Genomic DNA, 19,505 nt, shown 5'->3' on the forward strand with positions numbered 1-19,505 from the left:
ATGTACACACCCTGTATATCCCTTCCCCTGAATCTGTGAAAATGATGGAAGTCACTCCATTAATTAGGTTACATTATATGGCAAAGGTGATGGAATAGTCACTCCCATGATTATTACATTATGTCAGACTCCACTTTAGTAGACTGAAGAGAAAAATTTTAAACAAAAGAGATTCTACAGCTGGCATTGAAGAAGCACCATGCCATGATGAGGACAGGGTCAGGTGGCAGGGAATGGCAGCCAGCTTCTAGGGGCTGAGATCATACCCTGACTGAAAGCAGCAAAAAAAAGTGGAGACATCAGTCCCACAACCCCAAGGAACTGAATTCTGCCAAAAACCAGTGAGCTTGGAAGCCAAGTCCTTGTGCCACAGATGAGAGCCTGACTGACACCATGATTGCAGCCTGGTGAAACGCTAAGCAGAGGAACCAGCTCTCTGTGTCCAGATTCCTGACCCACCAAAACTGTGAGATAATAAATGGATGTTGTTTTAAGCTGATACATTTGTGGTAAATTGCTACTTAGCAATAGAAACTAATAAAGGTAGACCCTATTATCATCTCCAGTTTTGTATGTGAAGAAATTAAAGTACTGACACACACACAAAAAAAGTTCTTCCCAATCATACAACTTGAAAATGGAGAATGTAAAACTGATGTAGTCTGATTTAGGATCTGTGTTCTTAATACCTACTCTTTACAGCCACCAGAAAAGCAAGCAACTGTCACCTGAAGACATAGATTAAAAACATTCACGGAATAGGCACTGATGAAAAATATTGTATATAATTTACCTTGCACCAGGTTAATTAATTGTGTATTTTAAAAACACAGGAAGCGAAGCCTCCTTTCTCACTTTAATAACAACTGCATCATTTCCTCAGTCAAATCTGTAATATTTTCCTAATATAGGCAAATAACAATTTCAGAAAGATATTCTTATTCCCTAGATACTGATATACTTTTATCAAGGTTACCTATGATAGCATATATTTGTTGATTTCTGGTCACTAGCAAACACCTCCTGTCCCAACAAGGAATTATTTTATTCAAATACTTGTTTTCTTATTGGGGTAGTCCACTCTAGTCTCATATCTTCCAGTATGGAAGCTAAAAAAGCTCTTTCTGGGAGATTTTTTTTGTCTTCCACCCTCTGGTACAACAATGGGATAGACCGGTGATCTAAATTTGCCAGTCAGGTTCATTCACCTATGATTTTCAGATCTTAACTGAGTAATATGAATGAACTGAAAAACCATGAGACTTCATTCACTAGAGTAGTCATGCTTAGGCAAGAATGTAAAGCACTTCATAACTGAAAACTTCTGGGACTAACAGCTTTCTGCCTATTGTAAACCAGATTATTTATTCTCCCCTTCACACTGTTAGCAGCATGTTATACTAATAATACATTTTCCATCTATTTGTTATCGGAGATAGTTTCTGTTCCTTACAAAGAATCTTAACTAACAAAACTATTTACTATACAATTTCATTTTTGGAGAAGAAAAAAATGTTTTGTTTTGTTTTGTTTTACAAGAAGCCTTGTGACTATAAAGATGGGGGAAATCCTTTGTTGCACTAATAAACTATCTACATTACATGTTAAGACTTTTCAAAAGAGTACTATAGGAAAGCATATACTATCCATACATTTCTCCCTCAGGAGAAATACATTACTCATCTCTTAATTTAAAAACTATTCATTGAATTACTTCACCTAAGTGCTGAGGACAGTTTCTACTATATCAGAGTTTTGAGGCTAATAGGGGATAAAGAAGTGAAACAATAATTACAACAAAATGTGATAAGCTGAAGGATGTAACAGTTTAAGAGGAGAGTTATGTATAAGGGGAGGTTATACTTGCACTGAGACAAAGGCTAAGCAATAGTCAGGAGGTTAAGACAACAAAGGTCATTGAAAAAATGCAGAATGTAAAAATGCCCAACAGAGACAAAGACATGAGAGTAGACAGATGTTGGGGGAACTACAAGTAATTTGGTATGGCAAGAAGTAGAGATAATAAAGACAAAGAGAATATTTCATAAAAATAAAAGGGTCAATACAGCAGGAATATTAGCCAATGTAAATATTGTATAAAATAGTGCAACTGCAAAGAATAAAGAAGAAAATCTTACAGTATTGAAACAAGAAACAAACAAATCACCAAACATAGTTGGAAATTTCAAAAACACTAAGTAATTCACAGAAAAAGTAGAAAGAAAATAAGGATACAGAACACTGAGCAACACTATCAACCAAATATTCAACTAACATTTAACGAATAACAAACAACTGTGAAGCACACTTGTTTTTTTTAACACATATGGATTTGCAGTAAAAGCAACCATATTCTCTGCAAAAAGCAAACAAACAAAACTCGAAACCAATAAATTTAAAGGATTAAAATTATACATAGTTTTCTCTGGCCACAGAGAAAATTAAATTAGGAAATAATGAAAGGAAGACACCTGGAAAATTCCCAAGTATTTAAGAATTAAATAAGACACTTTTGAATGACTCATGAGTCAAAGAACATATCTCAAGGGAAATAAGGAAATATTTAGGTGTGAATGAAAATGAAAATAAAACTTTTCAAAATTTGTGGAATGTGCCTAAAGCAGTGCATTGAGGGTAATTTATAGCTTTAGAGGCATATAAAAGAAAAGAAGAAAATTCTAAAGTCAGTGATCTAAACTCTCACTTTAAGAGGCTAAAAAAAAGTGAATTAAACTAAATTATTTAAATTAAACTAAATATTTTGTTTTCAACTGATATGTAAGCAGGTATAATTCTTGTACTACTTTTTGTTGTAAGTTATCAACCTAATATAGATAAGTAAAATAGAAAACATTTATCTTAAATGTTATGGGAAATTATAGAAGGATTTAAACAGGTGAGATATATGTAAGAAGATAAAAAACACTCTCACATACCAATGATGATAATGGTGCTGAGGAGGGAAAAATGGTGATCACCTATCTACTGCTTATTGTAATATTTACTGTTGTATAGGCATGGTTCTATTTTACATAATTATGTCATTTAATCATCATGATAACCCTATAATGTAAGCACTGCTGTCTTCATTTTATAGATGAGTTAACTAAAGCTAAGATAAGGGAATAATTTAACTGAGGTCACAAATGGGGGACAGACAGATTTAACAGAAATCAGAGAAAAAGTAGTTCAGAATGAAAAAAGAAATCGGTGAGAAATGCTACAAAGAACTGAATAGCATTAGGATTAACAAGTATCCATTGGCATGGTAACTAGGACATTATTACTGACAAACTGACAGGTATAGTTTAAAGCTGTTTTGTTACATACTAGCGGTCTGATTTTCAAAATACATGACATAATACAAATAAATGGTAGCAGCCTGTCATTATAGCGATTGAAAAAGGTGGAAATTTTCTGGAATTTTAGAATTGGTTTCTAATCGTACTTACAGTCTGTTTTCTGCTCTCTTTCACTACAAATGTGTATATATAAAGGAATTTGTGCTCCTGTGAATTGCAAAGATGCCATCAATTTCTTCTTAAAATTATCCTTTTTTTTGTTGTTATGGCAGTGGCCCAATATTAGTTCAGTATTCAAAATCTTAGCAGTGTTATACGGATCAGTCCCACATGTGTGCTGCCTAGTTGGCAGTATGAGACCTGGGCAGATGTCTACCTAGCCTGTAATAGGTATCTTTGGTATCCTAGTTCTCAAAGACTTCGGTATCCTCATTAGGATCAGTTCCATTCACTAGCAGGTCAGGGGTGAACCAAGCAGTTAATAAGCAGCTTTACGGAACCGATCCTCTGAATTCTTATCTTCTGCTCTTTCTTCATACTTTCTGGTCACCTGGAAACCTCCTTTACAGTCCACTGGCCATAAGCTGTCCACCTCTGCAATTGTGCAATGGTGGCAGGAAAACAAAAGAGGGCAAATAAAACAGTGGGGTTTAGCCCCACCCTCTGGGAGTTGTGTCTCTATCAGAGAAGAAGGCTCCCTGCCCTCAGAGTTGGGACTTTGCAGCTTCCCTTTCCCAGTGGCTTTTGTAGCCACTACCACACGACCATTGAACTGCCTGACTACTGAGGCCCAGGAAAGTGGAGAAAAAGGGAGAGAAAAAAAATGGTGCATATTTCCCATCCTCCCTGAACTTTAGGAGTTCCCTTTTCCACTCTTTAGGCCAAAAGTAGAGAGTTTCTTCATCTCACTCTTTCTGCACCACAGTGCTCACTTCTGGGTCTGGGGCCAGCAAATTCAATGGGAAAAAATGTTAATCTCACCACCAGTTCAGTGGTACTGTGAATTCTAGTATTTTTTTCCAATCTGCCTCCTGATAATTACTTTCAGAGACCTCAAATTGCTATATCATGCATTCTGTCCAGATTTTTTTTGGTTGTGTTCAGTGAGAGAAAGGTCAACATGTGTTTACTCCATCTTACCTCTTATGTGGAATAGGAATGCTTCCAAGGACTAGTCCAACAAATAGTCTTTTATTAGTTTTTATTAAAAGTTCATGTGTACTTCAGAAATATGTCAATTCTGTCATTGTTGGATGCTATATTATCTCTTTCTCTCATGTATATACACACACAATTATGTCTATTGTGCTGTATAGATCTTCTTTTATTTTAGTGATACAAAGATATTCTATTCCTCCTTATTCTATTAGCAAATGAGAGTTAAAAGTGGGTTAAAGCAGGGGGGTCCCTAACCCCGGGGCCATGGACCAGTATCGGTCCGTGGCCTGTTAGGAACCTGGACGCACAGCAGGAGGTGAGCGGCGGGGAGCAAAGCTTCATCTGTATTTACAGCTGCTCCCCATCGCTCGCATTACTGCCTGAGCTCCGCCTCCTGTCAGATCAGCGGCGGCATTAGATTCTCATAGGAGCGCGAACCCTACTGTGAACTGCACATGCGAGGGATCTGGGTTGCGCGCTCCTTATGATAATCTAATGCCCGATGAGCTGAGGCAGAGCTGACGTGCTGATGTTAATGCTGAGGAGCGGCTGCAAATACAGATTACAACAGCAGAGAGGTTTGACTGCACAGAGACCACAATAAATCAATTGCTTGCAGACTCATATCAAAACCCTATCAGTGAGTGGCGAGTGACAATTAGCTGCATCTGCTGTCAGGCTTTATAGTGGCAAGAGAGTTGATGTACTTCAATTGCACAGCTGCATCTCGTGTCAGGCTTTAAGTCAGAATCCAAAACTTACTGTAGTCTGCTCCTAGCCCGCCCATTATTTTATTTACCACTTCCGTCCGCGCCTCTTTCCCACACTGTGCACTTGTCTCAGTCACAGTTTTGGTAAGCCCACAAGCTAACCCTAGCCAAACTGAGTAAAAAACAAACGTCGCTGGAGAGCTTTTTTGAAAAGGGGGAAAGACCCAATGATGAGACAGCAGAAGACTCTGGCTGCCAACAAAAAGGAAGCTGCATTTAAAAGAAAATACCAAGAGTCCTACTTAAATTACGGGTTCACTGCAACAGGTGACTGACCTTCTCCAAGCCTGCTTTGTAAAATATGTGGCGACCGGCTATCCAACGAAGCAATGAAACCTTCAAAACTGCTTCGCCACATGGACCAAGCACCCTGCATTAAAAGACAAGCCTTTGGAGTTTTCCAAAAGAAAAAAATGTGAACACAAAGAACAGAAGCAATTATTGAAGGCCACCACTTCATCAAATGCGTCTGCACTAAGAGCATCATTCTTAGCGGCTAACCGCATTGCTAAAGCTAAGAAGCCCTTTACTACTGGTGAAGAGTTGATCCTGCCTGCTGCTAAGGACATTTGTCGTGAACTTTTAGGAGAGGCTGCAGAAAATAGCAAATCAATCAAAGGTACATACTTCTAGAGAATCAGGTAATCTCTCAGAGAACTGCTAAACAGCACCTACCATAATACTGTTAAGTTAGATGGTAATCACTTTTGCCTAATTCAAAATTTTAGACAATTTTCTAAAACCACCTCCCTTCAAATCATAAATACTCTTCAAAAAGTATTCTTCAGCCCCCCAAGAAGGTGATTTCATGGTGTTTTCACCTAATTCATACACATGGGTATAGCAACAGCAAGAATTGTTAATCAACATACATACAATCTCCTTGTACGCTTGCCAACAAATCTAAAGCCACTTGGTATTAAGCCACTAAGTCAAGAGAGTTAATTTCTGTCTTGAGGTTCCTTAAGGTATCTAGGACTGGGTATTCAATGGCTTCTATTTTCACGAAGATTTTTTATCTGATCTTACTTTTTCTTCTGTTCTGAGGCTAGAAACCAAATCTACGCAATCTGTCTCTGCCAATTCTGTCTTCAGAGCCTAACGAGTTAGTGAATTATTCTTCCTCCAAAGTCCCCCAAATCTGCTAAGGATCCAGATCTTCCAGGAAATTACCCTGACAATTGCATGTAAGACTGGGACACTAAAAGCCATAGAACAATTACCAAACAAGTCTTCTAGAAGGCTGTTTAGGTAATGACTGCACATATTAATACAACGCGTTTTCCTTAGTAGTGGGCTTGTTATATCTGACTGAAGTTATTCTCAAATTTAACACACAAGGGAATGCTTTAATTGGACAATCTGTTGTCCAATTATATTCTGGAAAAAATGAGGACACATACGTATTAAAACTATGCAAATAACCACATTGATATAAAAGTAAAGCAACTTCCGCTCTTTAAAAAAAAAGCATGTATTCCTGAATTCTGTAGGATCACTGAGAGCAAGATATCATTCAGAGTGTTTTATTTATTTGGCATAAGCAAAGATCAAGAATAAAGAGAAAGGCCTTCATCGTATATCTATCAGAAAAGAGAATATTAAAAATAATACCACAATATTCCCACCCAAATTCCCATCCACATTTAAAATTTTCTCATTAGTTCATGTAGCCCTATGTATTTAAGTATTATTCCATTGGATTGTGAAACAGCAATCTGTTTTCATTAACTTCACACATTTTGAAGCTACATTTTGGGCACATACAGATTCAGGATTGTGCCATCTTTCTAGTGGATCTGCTACCTCTTTATCATTGTGAAACATACCTCTTTAACTCTAGTAATGACTCTTGCTTGAAAGTTTACTTTGTGTGATCAATAGTTTTCTTTTGGTTAGGTTTGTATAGCATACTTTTGGTATATTTCTACTTTCAACCATTTTGAATCATTATATCTAAAGTTTGTCTCCTTTAAGTATCAGGTTTTATTCAATCCTGTATGACAGTTTTAGGCTTTTACTTGGTGCATTTAGTCTACTTAAATTTAATGTAATTACTGATATAGCTAGGTTATACTTATCTTCTTACTATGTAATTTTTATTTGAACCACCTTTGTTATACACCATTTTTCTCTTTTCATACCTTGCTGTGAGCTCATAAAATATTTCTATTCGTCAATTCAACTTCTCAATCAACTTATTACAGTCTTTCCTTTCTTCTTCTTTAGATTTACCCTAGAAGTCATAACAATTAGAGACTCTTAAGATTTATTACTTTTACCATTTCACTGATATTGCTAGCACCTCAGACTACTTTAGCTCTATTTACCCCATTGCTCTTTGCATTACTTTCATCATCTATTTGTTGTTCTACAGAAATTTAAACTCCATGAGCTATTTTTTAATCCAGTATTCATTTAAGTTTACCGATTCTGTTATCCTTCGTTTCCCCTCATGTTTCAATGTTTATATCTGAGATCATCTTAAAACTTTCCTCTGCTTAAAGTCCTCTCTGTAGTATTTCTTTTGGCTCCAATCTAATGTCAGTAAAATCCTTCAGATTTTTTTGCTGTTGGAAAATGTACTTATTTGACCTTGATTTGGAAAATGTGTTTGCTGTTTATAGTTGACAGATATTTTCCGTCAGCACATTTTCTCCCTGCTAGTGGTTTCCATTGAGAAGTCACTGTTGGTCCTGGGACAAGTGGGCTAGTCTAAGCGTGAAATTCTCATGGAGATGGCAGGAAGGCAAACGGAAACATGCAAGTCCTCTTAGGTTTTAGGCTCAAAACTTGCATATCCGCACTACTGCCTCATTAAATTCTTCTCCATCTTCCAAGGCTCTTATTATCCCACACTACCACCCCAATCATTCTACACCATCACTTTTCTATCATACAATCTGGTTTCCAGCGATTAAAAAAATCTGTTTGCTCCCTGATGAAAATTCTTTCATTAAACTTTGAAAACCCATCTCTCTTGCCTAGAATTCCCTCTCATACCTCTGGTCCATGAACTCCTATTCATCCTTCAAAATCTTGCTTCAATATAACTCTCTCCAAGACGCTTCCCTGCTTCAATATCACCTCTGTAACATTAACAAAGGTGGATATACAATTTAGACTCTCCAATTCGCAAATACCATTCACATTGATGTTAGCCACAGTGAATAGCTCAGATAACATTTTATGACTGAAACAAAACCAAAATATGTCCCTGAAATTTTATATAAAGGCTCTAGGAGAGAGTCTTTTCCCTTTTCTGTCTGGGATGACTAAATTAGGATTCTATAAATCCAACTAAAATAGAATAGAATACAGTCAACATACTTTGTGAAACAGAACACACAAACAGAGAGGGAATAATTACATTAGCCAATTCAAAAATTATTTACATAACACAGTATAAAGAATGTCAAGGGATGCAGTTTTAGGTAAGATGGTCATAAGAAGAGACATTGAGTTCCTGAAGTTCCCAGAGACATTTCCTTTGGATGCCCTGTTTTTTTAAGCGTGTAATATCCCTTGTGTTACTTCAAAGCTAATTTAAAGTTGGATTTCTTTACCTACAACTGAAAGAATGCTGATTAACATATTTTATGAGCTACTTGAGGGCAGAAACTACTTTGTGTACCATTTTATCCCCTAGCAAAGTATCCTATGTGTGACTGAAATTTAAGAAATATCTGCTGGAGAGTGTAGCCAAAAATTTATATAAATGTTCAATATCCACCCCATTTCCATAGGAAGCACTACTTTATATTAGCCTTTGACTGAATAAATACAGAATTAAATACTAAGTAAATAACAATCATTACCATTCCTTTTTATTTTGTTAGTTTCCTGCAGAAATTTATAAAGTTCTATTATCATGCTAGTAAGTTTCATCCTATTAATAGCAAGATTAGACCCAGATTGGATCAAGCCAAATGAAATATTTTTCTACTTTCTTACATATCAGTAAAAACTTCTCCTCATTCATCTAATACTTTTTAAATTGATCTGTTAAATCTGTCCAAACATATATGGGAACATTATAACTGAAAGTAGTCAAAAGAACTGAATAGGAAAAAGTACCACATAAAAGTATGAAAATACTATTGACATTAATTAAAGCAAAATCTATGAGAAATGTTTGGCTTACAAAAAGGATATGATACAAAGATGTTTCGTTATGCAAACAACAAATAATTAAATATTAAACTCTTCATACATTTTTTATGCTATAGCATATAAAAAAGAATTAAATTACAAGTAGAAAGTTCTAAAATAACTTGAAGTGCTTTCTTTAAGCTGTACACACAAAGTGCTCTCCCTGTGTAACAAGTCTACTGAAGCAAATATTTTAAAAAATTAAGTAAAAATGATCATAAAAGTTAAATGTTAATTTTTATCAGAAACCATTTTTGCTTGTTTGAAGCATCACTGATACAACTTTGTGAAAAGAAAACAATGATTTTTATCTTTGGACAGAGGATTCTTGGTACCTCACGGTCTGATGGATATTTTTCAACAGGAATTGGGTTTTTTGTATTTTTTAATTTCAGCTACTTTTCAAAATAACTGCCTCCATAGAGTGTAGTTTATAAATATTTATGAACAATTTCATCTATGGATTGTAAACTTTCTCATAACTTGCAGCTTCTTGGAATTTGCAATAGTGTGTGCTGAGGAAATCTAAAATATATAGACATATGTCTACAAACTGACTGCCATTTATCTGAAAAGTACTTGAAAACTTAAATACAAGCTATTAATTAAAACAATTTACAAGTAAAAGCATAAAACACATACATAGTAACAGTCCCATCATTCAGCGAACAAATTTATGGCTACCATATTAATCCAATTACCATTCAGACTCAAAATTAAATGTAGGATTTCTACTTCCTTCCAAAATGGAGTGACAGGGAATGGATTTATCCTCCTGCCAAAACAACTAGTAAAGCAGACAAAATGTATGAAACACTGGTGTTCAGGTATTGGATATCAAGCAATGCAGGACAATCATCCCTGAGTAGAGAAAAAATGAGGTAAGCCTTCTAATGCCACAGATGATTGTGGTTTTAAGGCTGGATCAAGAGGAGAGTGAACACAGGTGCAGTCCAGAAATTTTCCTGAATTGAGGAAATGAAGCTGGGAATTCTGGAAAACCCAAGGTGGCTACAGTGTACAAGACAGTATACTGGAGAAGACAGAACCGCCCAGAGTCCCCGTGAGTCTTCAGGCGAATACTACTTACTGGTGAAGAAACTATCCAAGGCTGGGGAAAGAACCATATGAAAGAAGGAGAGAGAAGAATCCTCAAAACTCACATAGGGTTGGGAACAGTTCATGGTCCAACCAGTCAGAGGTGGATAACCTGTAATTCATGTCTCACGAAGTAGAGTACCCAGAAGGGCAGTGCATCAGGAATGGAAAGATTAACCCTAGACTAAATTATGCTTTGTTCCTGCTGATCAAAGTACAAAAATAAGCCTTGAAAAGATCAAATTTTTCCAAGTAAATTAACTCCACTGCAGAAAAAAGCTAAAACTTATCTATCAAAATTAATAAATATCTAGCACCCAAAAAGGTAAAACTCAGGAATGTCTGGCATCCAATCAAAATATGACTCATAAGGAAAAGCAAAATAAAACAATAGGAAAAAAACCTCAGAAATGACACAAATGATAGAATGTGCAGACAAGGACATTGAAAGAGTTATAGTAACTGTAATTCCATATGTTCAAGACGGCAGAAAATCGATGGAGCGTGTTAAGTAGAAACATTTTTTCTAAAAACCTTACCAAAATTCTAGAAATAAAAAATATAATGTCTGAGATGAAAAATACACTGGATGGGATTAATATGAGATTGGATACTATAGAAGAAAAGATTAATGAACCTGAAGATATAAGTACCAAAAATATACAAAGTGAAACACAGAGAGAAAAGAAAAGAATGAATAAAAACCAAGAACAGAGCATTAGTGGGCAAAGGAACAATTTCAAGCAGTTTAATATACATACAATTGGAATTCCTTAAGAAGACGAGAGAAGTGGGAAAAAAACTGAGAAATAATGGCTGAACATTTTCTAAATTTCGTGAAAACTATAATTTTATGAATTTATGAAGTAAAACCCATGCACAAGAAACATAAAAAAACCCACACCTATACACATCATAATCAAATTGGCCAAAATCAGTGACAAAGAGAAAAAAATTTTTAATGCAGAAAGAGGAAAATGAGCCACTACATACAAAGGAACAGCAAGGTTAAACACATTTCTCATTAGAAACAATAGAAACCAAAGGACTATATACAGAAACATCTTTAAAATAATGAAACGAAAAAGCTACAATTTAAAATTCTTTAACACCACCCCAAGAAAAGTGAAATAAAGATTCTTTTCAGAAATACAGGCAGATATAATGCATTGTCAGCAGATCTCCACTAAAGTGTTAAAGGACGTCCCTTAGGCAGTAGGAAAATGATACTACATAGTACACACTGCTATATTTAAAACAGATAACCCACAAGGACCTACTGTATAGCATGGGGAACGCTAGGTTATTCTGTAATACCTAAATGGGGAAAGAATTTGAAAAAGAATAGATACATATATATGTATAACTGAATCACTTTGCTGTATACCTGAAACTAACAGAACATTGTTAATCAACTATGCTCCAATATAAAATAAAAATTAAAGAAAAAAGAAATTTGGATTTATGAAAAAGAAAAAAGAAATGACGAATGCTGGAAACAGTAAATATGCAGGTAAAAGAGAAGATGTTTTCTTATTTTTAATATCTTTAAATAAAACTGACTATCAAAAATAGTAAAAGTGTAGTGTGAATTTTATAATACATGAAGCAGTAAAATATATTCAACAATGGCACAAAGGCCAGGGGGAAGGAAATGAAAGTACACTTTTTAAGGTTAATATACAAAAAATGAGTGATGTGATATCTCTTATAGACAATGAAAAGTTTAAGATGTATATGATAAACTATAAAATAATCACTAAAATAACACAACAGAATTGTAGCTAATAAGCCAACAAAAAGGATCAAATTAAATCATAAAAAATGCTGAATTCAAAAAATATAGCAGAAAAAAGGAAAGAATGAACAATGAACAAATAAGAAAAATAGAAAACAAATAGCAAGATGTTAGATTTAAACCCAAAGACATACAATAATACCTCAAAGATACTGTAGGTTCAGTTCCAGACCACTGCAATAAAGCAAATATTGCAATAAAGCATTTCACATAACGTTTTTGGTTTCCCAGTGCATATAAAAATTATATTTGTAAAAAAAAATTATATTTGTACTATAGTCTGTTAAGTGTGCAATAGCGTTATATCTAAAAAAATGTATTGGGTTGGCCATAAAGTTCATTTGGTTAATGAATATGTTGCTCGATCAAGTTCTTGATGAAAATGAAAAAATTTGTCTTATTTTTACTTAAAACCAAATGAACTTTTTGGCCAACACAATACATACCTAAATTTAAAAATTCTTTATTGCTGAAAATGCTAACCATCATCTGAGCCTTCACTGAGTCCTAGTAGTAACATCAAAGATCACTGATCACAGATCACCAAAACAAATATAATAGTGAAAAAGTTTGAAATATCATGAGAATTACCAAAATGAGACACAGGGACAAAAAGTGAGCAAATGTTTTGGAAAAATGGTGCCTATAGACCTGCTCAACTCAGGGTTGGCACAAACCTTCAATTTGTAAGAAACGCAGTATCTGCAAACTGCAATTAAGGAAAGCTCAATAAAATGAGGTATGCCTGTAAATATATACACGTTACATGTACATGATTTAGGATTGGATGAAAAAGACAATTATATGCCACCTAAAATAAATCCACTTTAAATATAAAAGCACAAATAGGCTAAAGTAGAAGGATGAAAAGTAACATAGCATTCTAGCAGTAATTTTAAAAAGCTGGAGTGACTTTACTATTAATATTTGGCAAAATAAATTTTAATTTCTTGTAAATAAATTTTAAAGCAAAGAATATTACCAGGAATATAGAAAGTAATTTCCTAACAATAAAGAGGTCAAGTCACCAATTCATCAAGAAGACATAAAAACCCTAAACATTTATCCATCTAAGTAAGAGAGCTTCAAAATACATGATGTAAAAACTGCTAGAACTACAAGAACAAATAAACAAACCTACAGTTACAGTCAGAGATTTCGACGCTTATTTTTCAAATTGACAGGGCATCAATGTGGACACTAGACGACTTGAAAAAGCTATCAACCAACCTGCCCTAATTGACATTTGTACAAGACTTCACCCAACAAGAGGAGAACACGCCTCTTTTGCAACTGTCCAAGGAACATTTACCAAAATAGATTCATATCTGGGTGCTATGGTCTTCGAAAGGTGATTAGGTAGGTCATGAGGGTAGATTGCTCATGAATGGGATTAGTGCTCCTATAAAAGCAGTCCCACAGAGCTCCCCATCCTCTTCCATCATGTGAGGACACAGCAAGAGGGCACAGGCTATAAACCAGGAAAAGGGCCATCACCAAAACCTGACCATTCTGGTGCCTTGACCTTGGACTTCCCAGCCTCCAGAACGGTAAACAATGAATTTCTGTTGTTTATAAGCTACCCAGTCAATAGTATTTTTTCATAGCAGCCCAAATGGACTAAGACACTAGGTTTATTCATTTTCTATTGCTGTAGTAACCAGTTAACACAGTGTTAGTGGCTTAAGACAATTCATATTTACTGTCTTATTGTTCCGTATGTTAGAAATCTGATAGAGGTTTCAGTGGACTAAAATCAAGGTGTCAGCAAGGCTGCGTTTCTTTTTAGAGGTTATAGTGAAGAATCTGTTTCCTCAACTTTTGCAGCTTCTAGAGTCTATATTCCTTGGCTTGAGCCCCCTTCCTCCATATTCAAAACCAGCAATGTTGCTTCCCTCTGACCATTCTTCTTGTAGGCACATCATCCTCTGACCCTAACCTCAGCCAAAAATGGTTACATTAAGATTCATGTAGTTAGGTTGGTCCACCCCGGTAACTCAGAGTAATCATCTTAATGTCCTAAAGTTAATCACATCTTCAAAGTCCTCTTTGTCCATGTAAGATAATATATCCACAGGTACCAGAGATTAGGATGTGGTAACCTTTGTGGAGCCATTATTCTGCCAAAAACACTGGACCATAAATCTCAATAATTTTTTTTAAATCAAATCAAAAAGAAAATTCAAATCATTCAAAATATATTCTGCAACTACACTGGAATTAAATTAGAGATAAGTGACAGAAGCATTTCTAGAAATTCTCTAAATAGTTGGAAATAAAATATCCCACTTTTAAATACCCCACTGACCAAATCAAAAAGGAAATTAGAAAGCATTCACCTTAAGACATCAGAAAAAGAAGAGCAGATTAATGTCAAGGAAGCAAAAGAAAGGGAATAATTAGAGAGAAGAAATTAGTGAAATAAAAAATAGAAAAATAAATGAAATTGATAAGTCTCTAACCACACTGACCAAGAAAAGAAAAAAAGAAAGGGGAAACTAATTACCAATACCAGGAATTAGATGACATCAGTGGATTATATGTGAATATTATTAAAAATCTTTTGCCAATAAATTCTACAAATTAGATAAAATGGGAAAGACACAACTGAGAGACACAAACGGACAGAGCTCGCGCAAGAAAAAACAGATAACCAGAAAAGCTCTCAATCTATTAAGGAAATTAAAGTTGTAGTTAAAACATTCCCAAAAAGAAAATCACAAGTTCAAATTCATTCAATGTTGAATTCTACCACAAATTTAAGAAGGAAATAATACGGATTCTATATCAATTCTTTCAGAAAATTACACAGGAAGGAAAACTTCCCAATTTATTTTCTAAGGCCAGCAGTACCGTGCTACAAAGTCAACAAGATTATAAGAATAGAAAACTACAAACTAACATGCCTCATAAACACAGGTACAGAAATTCTTAAAATTTTAACAAATCAAATGCAACAATATATTAAAGGTATAATACAAAATGACTAAGTGGAGCTTACCCCTGATTAGTAAGGATGGTTAAACATTCAAAAATCAATGTCATTCAATTCTATTAGCAAATAGATCTCAATTCAAATAATTTTACTATTTTATGTTTAAAAATGGAAAGTTTATTACAGTTCTGTAAACAAACACACATACTCATCTGCCTTAATATAACATATCCCATAGGACTAATGTGATGATTTTACTCAAAGAGTAAGAACTGGGCTCTACCTATCTTGACCATCACGGTTATTTTCCACATTTTATTATTTTGGGAGAGTGAGATATTTTAACTTCATTATTCAAATTCTGGTTTGGCTTCCAGAACATATTACTAGTATGATCTCAAAAGAAAATCCAATTTAGAAAGTTAATTTCTAACCATTAAATATTCATGAACATTCTAAAGTAACTGTGTAATTTGCTTAAAAATAAAATATAATTAGATAGCCATGAAATAAAGGGCAGGAAACAATAAAAAATGTAACAATTCTTTCAATTTTAATTACTATTTAGTAAGCTCAAGGATGAGCTCTTTTGTCACCTTCAATCATAATCTGAATAAAACAAGTGAAATCTGATTAACATTTCTATATAAATCTTAGAAAATGAAATGATATATCCAGCATCCTCGAAGTCAAAAATCTAAAAAACTACAAGGAAATATTTCTGGCATTTTTTTTTTTACTATATTAGCATCTAATTCAATCACCATGAAGAAGTAACTTTATTAAATTAATTTTTATTACTATTTACTGAGTAGTAATTTGTACTAATATTTCTTGAACAGGTAAGTAATTTCCTTAACTTAGATATGGAATCAACCTTACAATAAGAATTTTTCCAGCAAACAAATGATTTTTACAAATCACTCAGTCCTCCCACAAATCACATAGAAATTAATATAAATAAAACATGCAAATTTTTCTATATAAATGAAGAATAAATGATCTGTAATTTTTTAAAGATTATAAAACATAATGGCTCAGCACAAAGCTTGGCACACGTGAGCTATTTAGTAAACTAATTTGAATTCATTCTAATCAAACAGTCATAAAAGGATGAATAAATAAATCCCAACATTAAAAAATATAAACTTTTTCTTTTATAAAAGCATAAATTAAGACTACAAACCTTGACTCTTTCAACATAGAAAGAACATCCTAAATGTTCCTAGCAATAAATCAAAAGGCTTTAGCAGCCTATCACTGAACACAATAAAAATAAAATATACAACATATATAGAGTAGATAAAGAAATCAATAGTGAAAGGTAGTGAGCCTTAAAGAATTAACTATTAGGTACTGCTAATCCTAAATTTTTAATGAAGGTTTGAATTATGTTCAGTATATAATAAAGATTACTAAGCATAGCAAATGATTTCAAGTTGGATTGTAAGAAAAGAGTATCTAACCCTCAAAGAATAAAATTAATCAGAAAATACAAACAATGTAGTTATTTCAAGTTTTGATGCATTTTTAAAGAATATAATCTCACTGAAAAATTAGTACATTCTTTGGTTAATGCAATATTATTCGTGTAAACATTTTTTACGAAGACATTCATCATCACAGACATTCACTGTATCCTTTTTATGGAGGGTCAATACTTGTTTTCATATTGCTCAAAACATAGAAATCTTTATCACTTCTTTGAACAAAAACAGCATTCTTTTTGTAATGAAAATACTCAGTGGTCATTAGATTAAATACTATTAACACTTACCTGTATTTTAATGGGCCATGAAAAGTTGCTGACGTACACATAGAATGTAATGTTTGGATTGCTTCTAAAGTTAAATTTTTCATAGGAAAAACTATCTCTGTATTCTTTTATATTAGTCTTGGAAACTATAGGGGTCTCCTCCCCAGATATTGTTCCAGCTAAAATGTAAATAATAATAACAAATTTAAATAATTCATATTAGGAAACAGGTATCTTTATTAACATAATATATACATATATATGATATTTACTTAATTTTTGTAACTATACTTACAAGAACATAAGTATCCAAATAAAGTCATGTTTTACAACTTAGAATGACAAAGAAAAAAGAAAATGAGATTTGTCATACGTATTGATATAATGGAAACAGATTTAGTATAAAAATTATTTTTTAAAGTGATACCACTGATTAAGTGCTACGTACTAGGCACTGGCTTAAAGACTTTATATTCTATTCTAAAAAAAAATTTATCCCAGAGATATTCCAGCTCTGTTTTTCAAACTGAAAACTGAGCCTCAGAAAGATTAAGACACTTGCCTTAAGTTTATAGCTACTGAACAGTAAAGTCCTTTTTGGAACTCAGGTATATAAGGCTTCAGAAACTGAGTTTTTTCTACTTCTCCACAGAGCCTTTCAAAACAAATCAGGACATATTTCACATGTCTCAATCCAATTTAAAAACGGAAAAGAAATCAAACTTTTTTTGTTTACCACAAACTGAACCACCACTACTTTGAATAAATTGGGAGGATATAATTTAAAATATGAGTTAAACGTTCAATTAGTTAAACACATATTGGGTACTCAATAAATATTTACTGAAAGAAAGAATTTCCAACAATCTTACCGAGCCCTCCGCCTTAACAGTAAAAATAATTAGGATACTGAGCAACTGAATTAATTTCTAACTGATGACCTCTTCCAAAATAACCTTGGATGCTTTTTAAAAATGCAGATTTCCTGATGACATCTTCCAAACTGATAAATCAAAATTTCTGAGATTTGGTTCTGGGAATCTGAAGGTTACAAGTGATCTCTTGCATATTAAAACCACTGTTCTAAAGTGATTACACAGGTTTTATGTATTTTTGTTGACAAATTTTAAAACTCTTGTAGAGTCAGTTTATTATGCAGAATTTCAAATTTACAGTACAAGTTATCATGAATTCTTATTAATGAAACTCACAGAGCCAAGATTTCACTATATGTTTGCACTATTAGAACAAAATATCTACATAATTGTCTAATCTTTTCCATTTTTACACATGTAATATAAAATCTGGAATTGCAAAGACCTCTTCACTTTTGAATTCTGTTTCCATTATTCTACATATTAAAATAGCATAATAACTTAATTTTAAGAAATCAAATATGGATTTCTAAGGATCCATATATTTTCTTTAAAAAGCTTCCAGCACTTTTATGCAACAGTGTATCTTTTACACAGAAAGTAGAAAGCAATAGAATTTCCTAAAATGTAAATATAAAACGGTGAGAATACTTTTTCATAATCCAGCATACAGATTTGTACTTCTTCTTAGTTATGTTTCTTAAAAGTTAACAATTTCAACTTATAAACCTTATTATGGAAGAACTATTAAGTGCAGGGCTTGTTTACCCTCTCTCAGCACCAAAGCTGACAAAGGTAAGGGGTAAACTTAAAAGTAATAGATAACTGGTAATTTATAAGCATATACAGAAAAAATTCACTGTCTTATATCAATATTAAGGTCAATAATTAAATTTATAGCTTCAATGGTGAATCAAGTAATTGAAATCTCAGCCTCTTTAGTCATTAAAGAAGTAATCTATCTTAATTAAAATCACAGGAATTCATAACACTGTCATAAAAAAAAATTAAGTAGTGTAAAATGTTGTTATCCACCTAATTTTAATTGAATTAGGGAGAAAGTTAACACAGTAATGAAGCTTTATTAATAATGCTACTTATTATTTTTACCTGAAACAGCAGGTATTATTATATGCATAATTATGGCATATAGTATATATATGTCATATAATATTTTTTAATTTCAATTATTTAAATTAACATAAAAGGTCATATTAGAACACCCTACATATAGGAACAGAAGTGAAAGACTCATGACAACAAAATTCTCTTACCTGTTGAACCAACTGACCATGTAATGTTGAGATTAAAGTTGTTTGATGCATTAATTGAAATATCCAAATTTTTGTTTGACTACCAAGAAAAAAAATATTGTGGTTAAAAAAATAAAATTATACTAGATAGATATGTTTACTGTTTTAATTATGTCCATGCTATATTTCTCACACTGTAAACATCATGTCAATACTCAAGTGAGAAAGTGCAGACGCCAATTACACTTTTTTAATGAAAAAATATAGGTGATAAATTCAAAGGTATATTTAAAGTTCCCATTTATCTTCCCTACTATAATCTGGCCTTCTCTATGTAAGCCAGAGGCTGCTATAATTCAATATTTTAGCAATTGCGGCTTCGTATTAATTAAATCATGTTCATGAGGC

General features: G+C 33.3%; 1 protein-coding gene across 11 annotated transcripts in view; it reads right to left on the reverse strand.

Annotated features, from left to right (window-relative positions):
• Window positions 1-19,505, reverse strand: part of ATRNL1 (attractin like 1) — a 715,591-nt gene that overhangs the window by 448,007 nt on the left and 248,079 nt on the right. For 10 of the 11 annotated variants that reach the window (XR_014253040.1, XR_014253041.1, XR_014253042.1 and 7 more), the window contains exons 23-24: window positions 19,119-19,197; window positions 16,991-17,148 (exon numbers count right to left, since the gene is read on the reverse strand). Coding sequence is in view for 8 of the 11 variants with exons in the window: in XM_082423366.1 (XP_082279492.1) it covers window positions 16,991-17,148; window positions 19,119-19,197 (237 nt within the window). In the remaining 3 variants the exon portion in view is untranslated. Of the gene's footprint in view, window positions 1-4,605; window positions 8,320-16,990; window positions 17,149-19,118; window positions 19,198-19,505 lie in introns of those variants that run through there. The other variant, XM_082423365.1, reaches the window with a different exon arrangement.

This window comes from Balaenoptera physalus, assembly GCF_965194825.1.
Source record: "Balaenoptera physalus genome assembly, chromosome: 14".
Taxonomy (NCBI): Eukaryota; Metazoa; Chordata; class Mammalia; order Artiodactyla; family Balaenopteridae; genus Balaenoptera; species Balaenoptera physalus.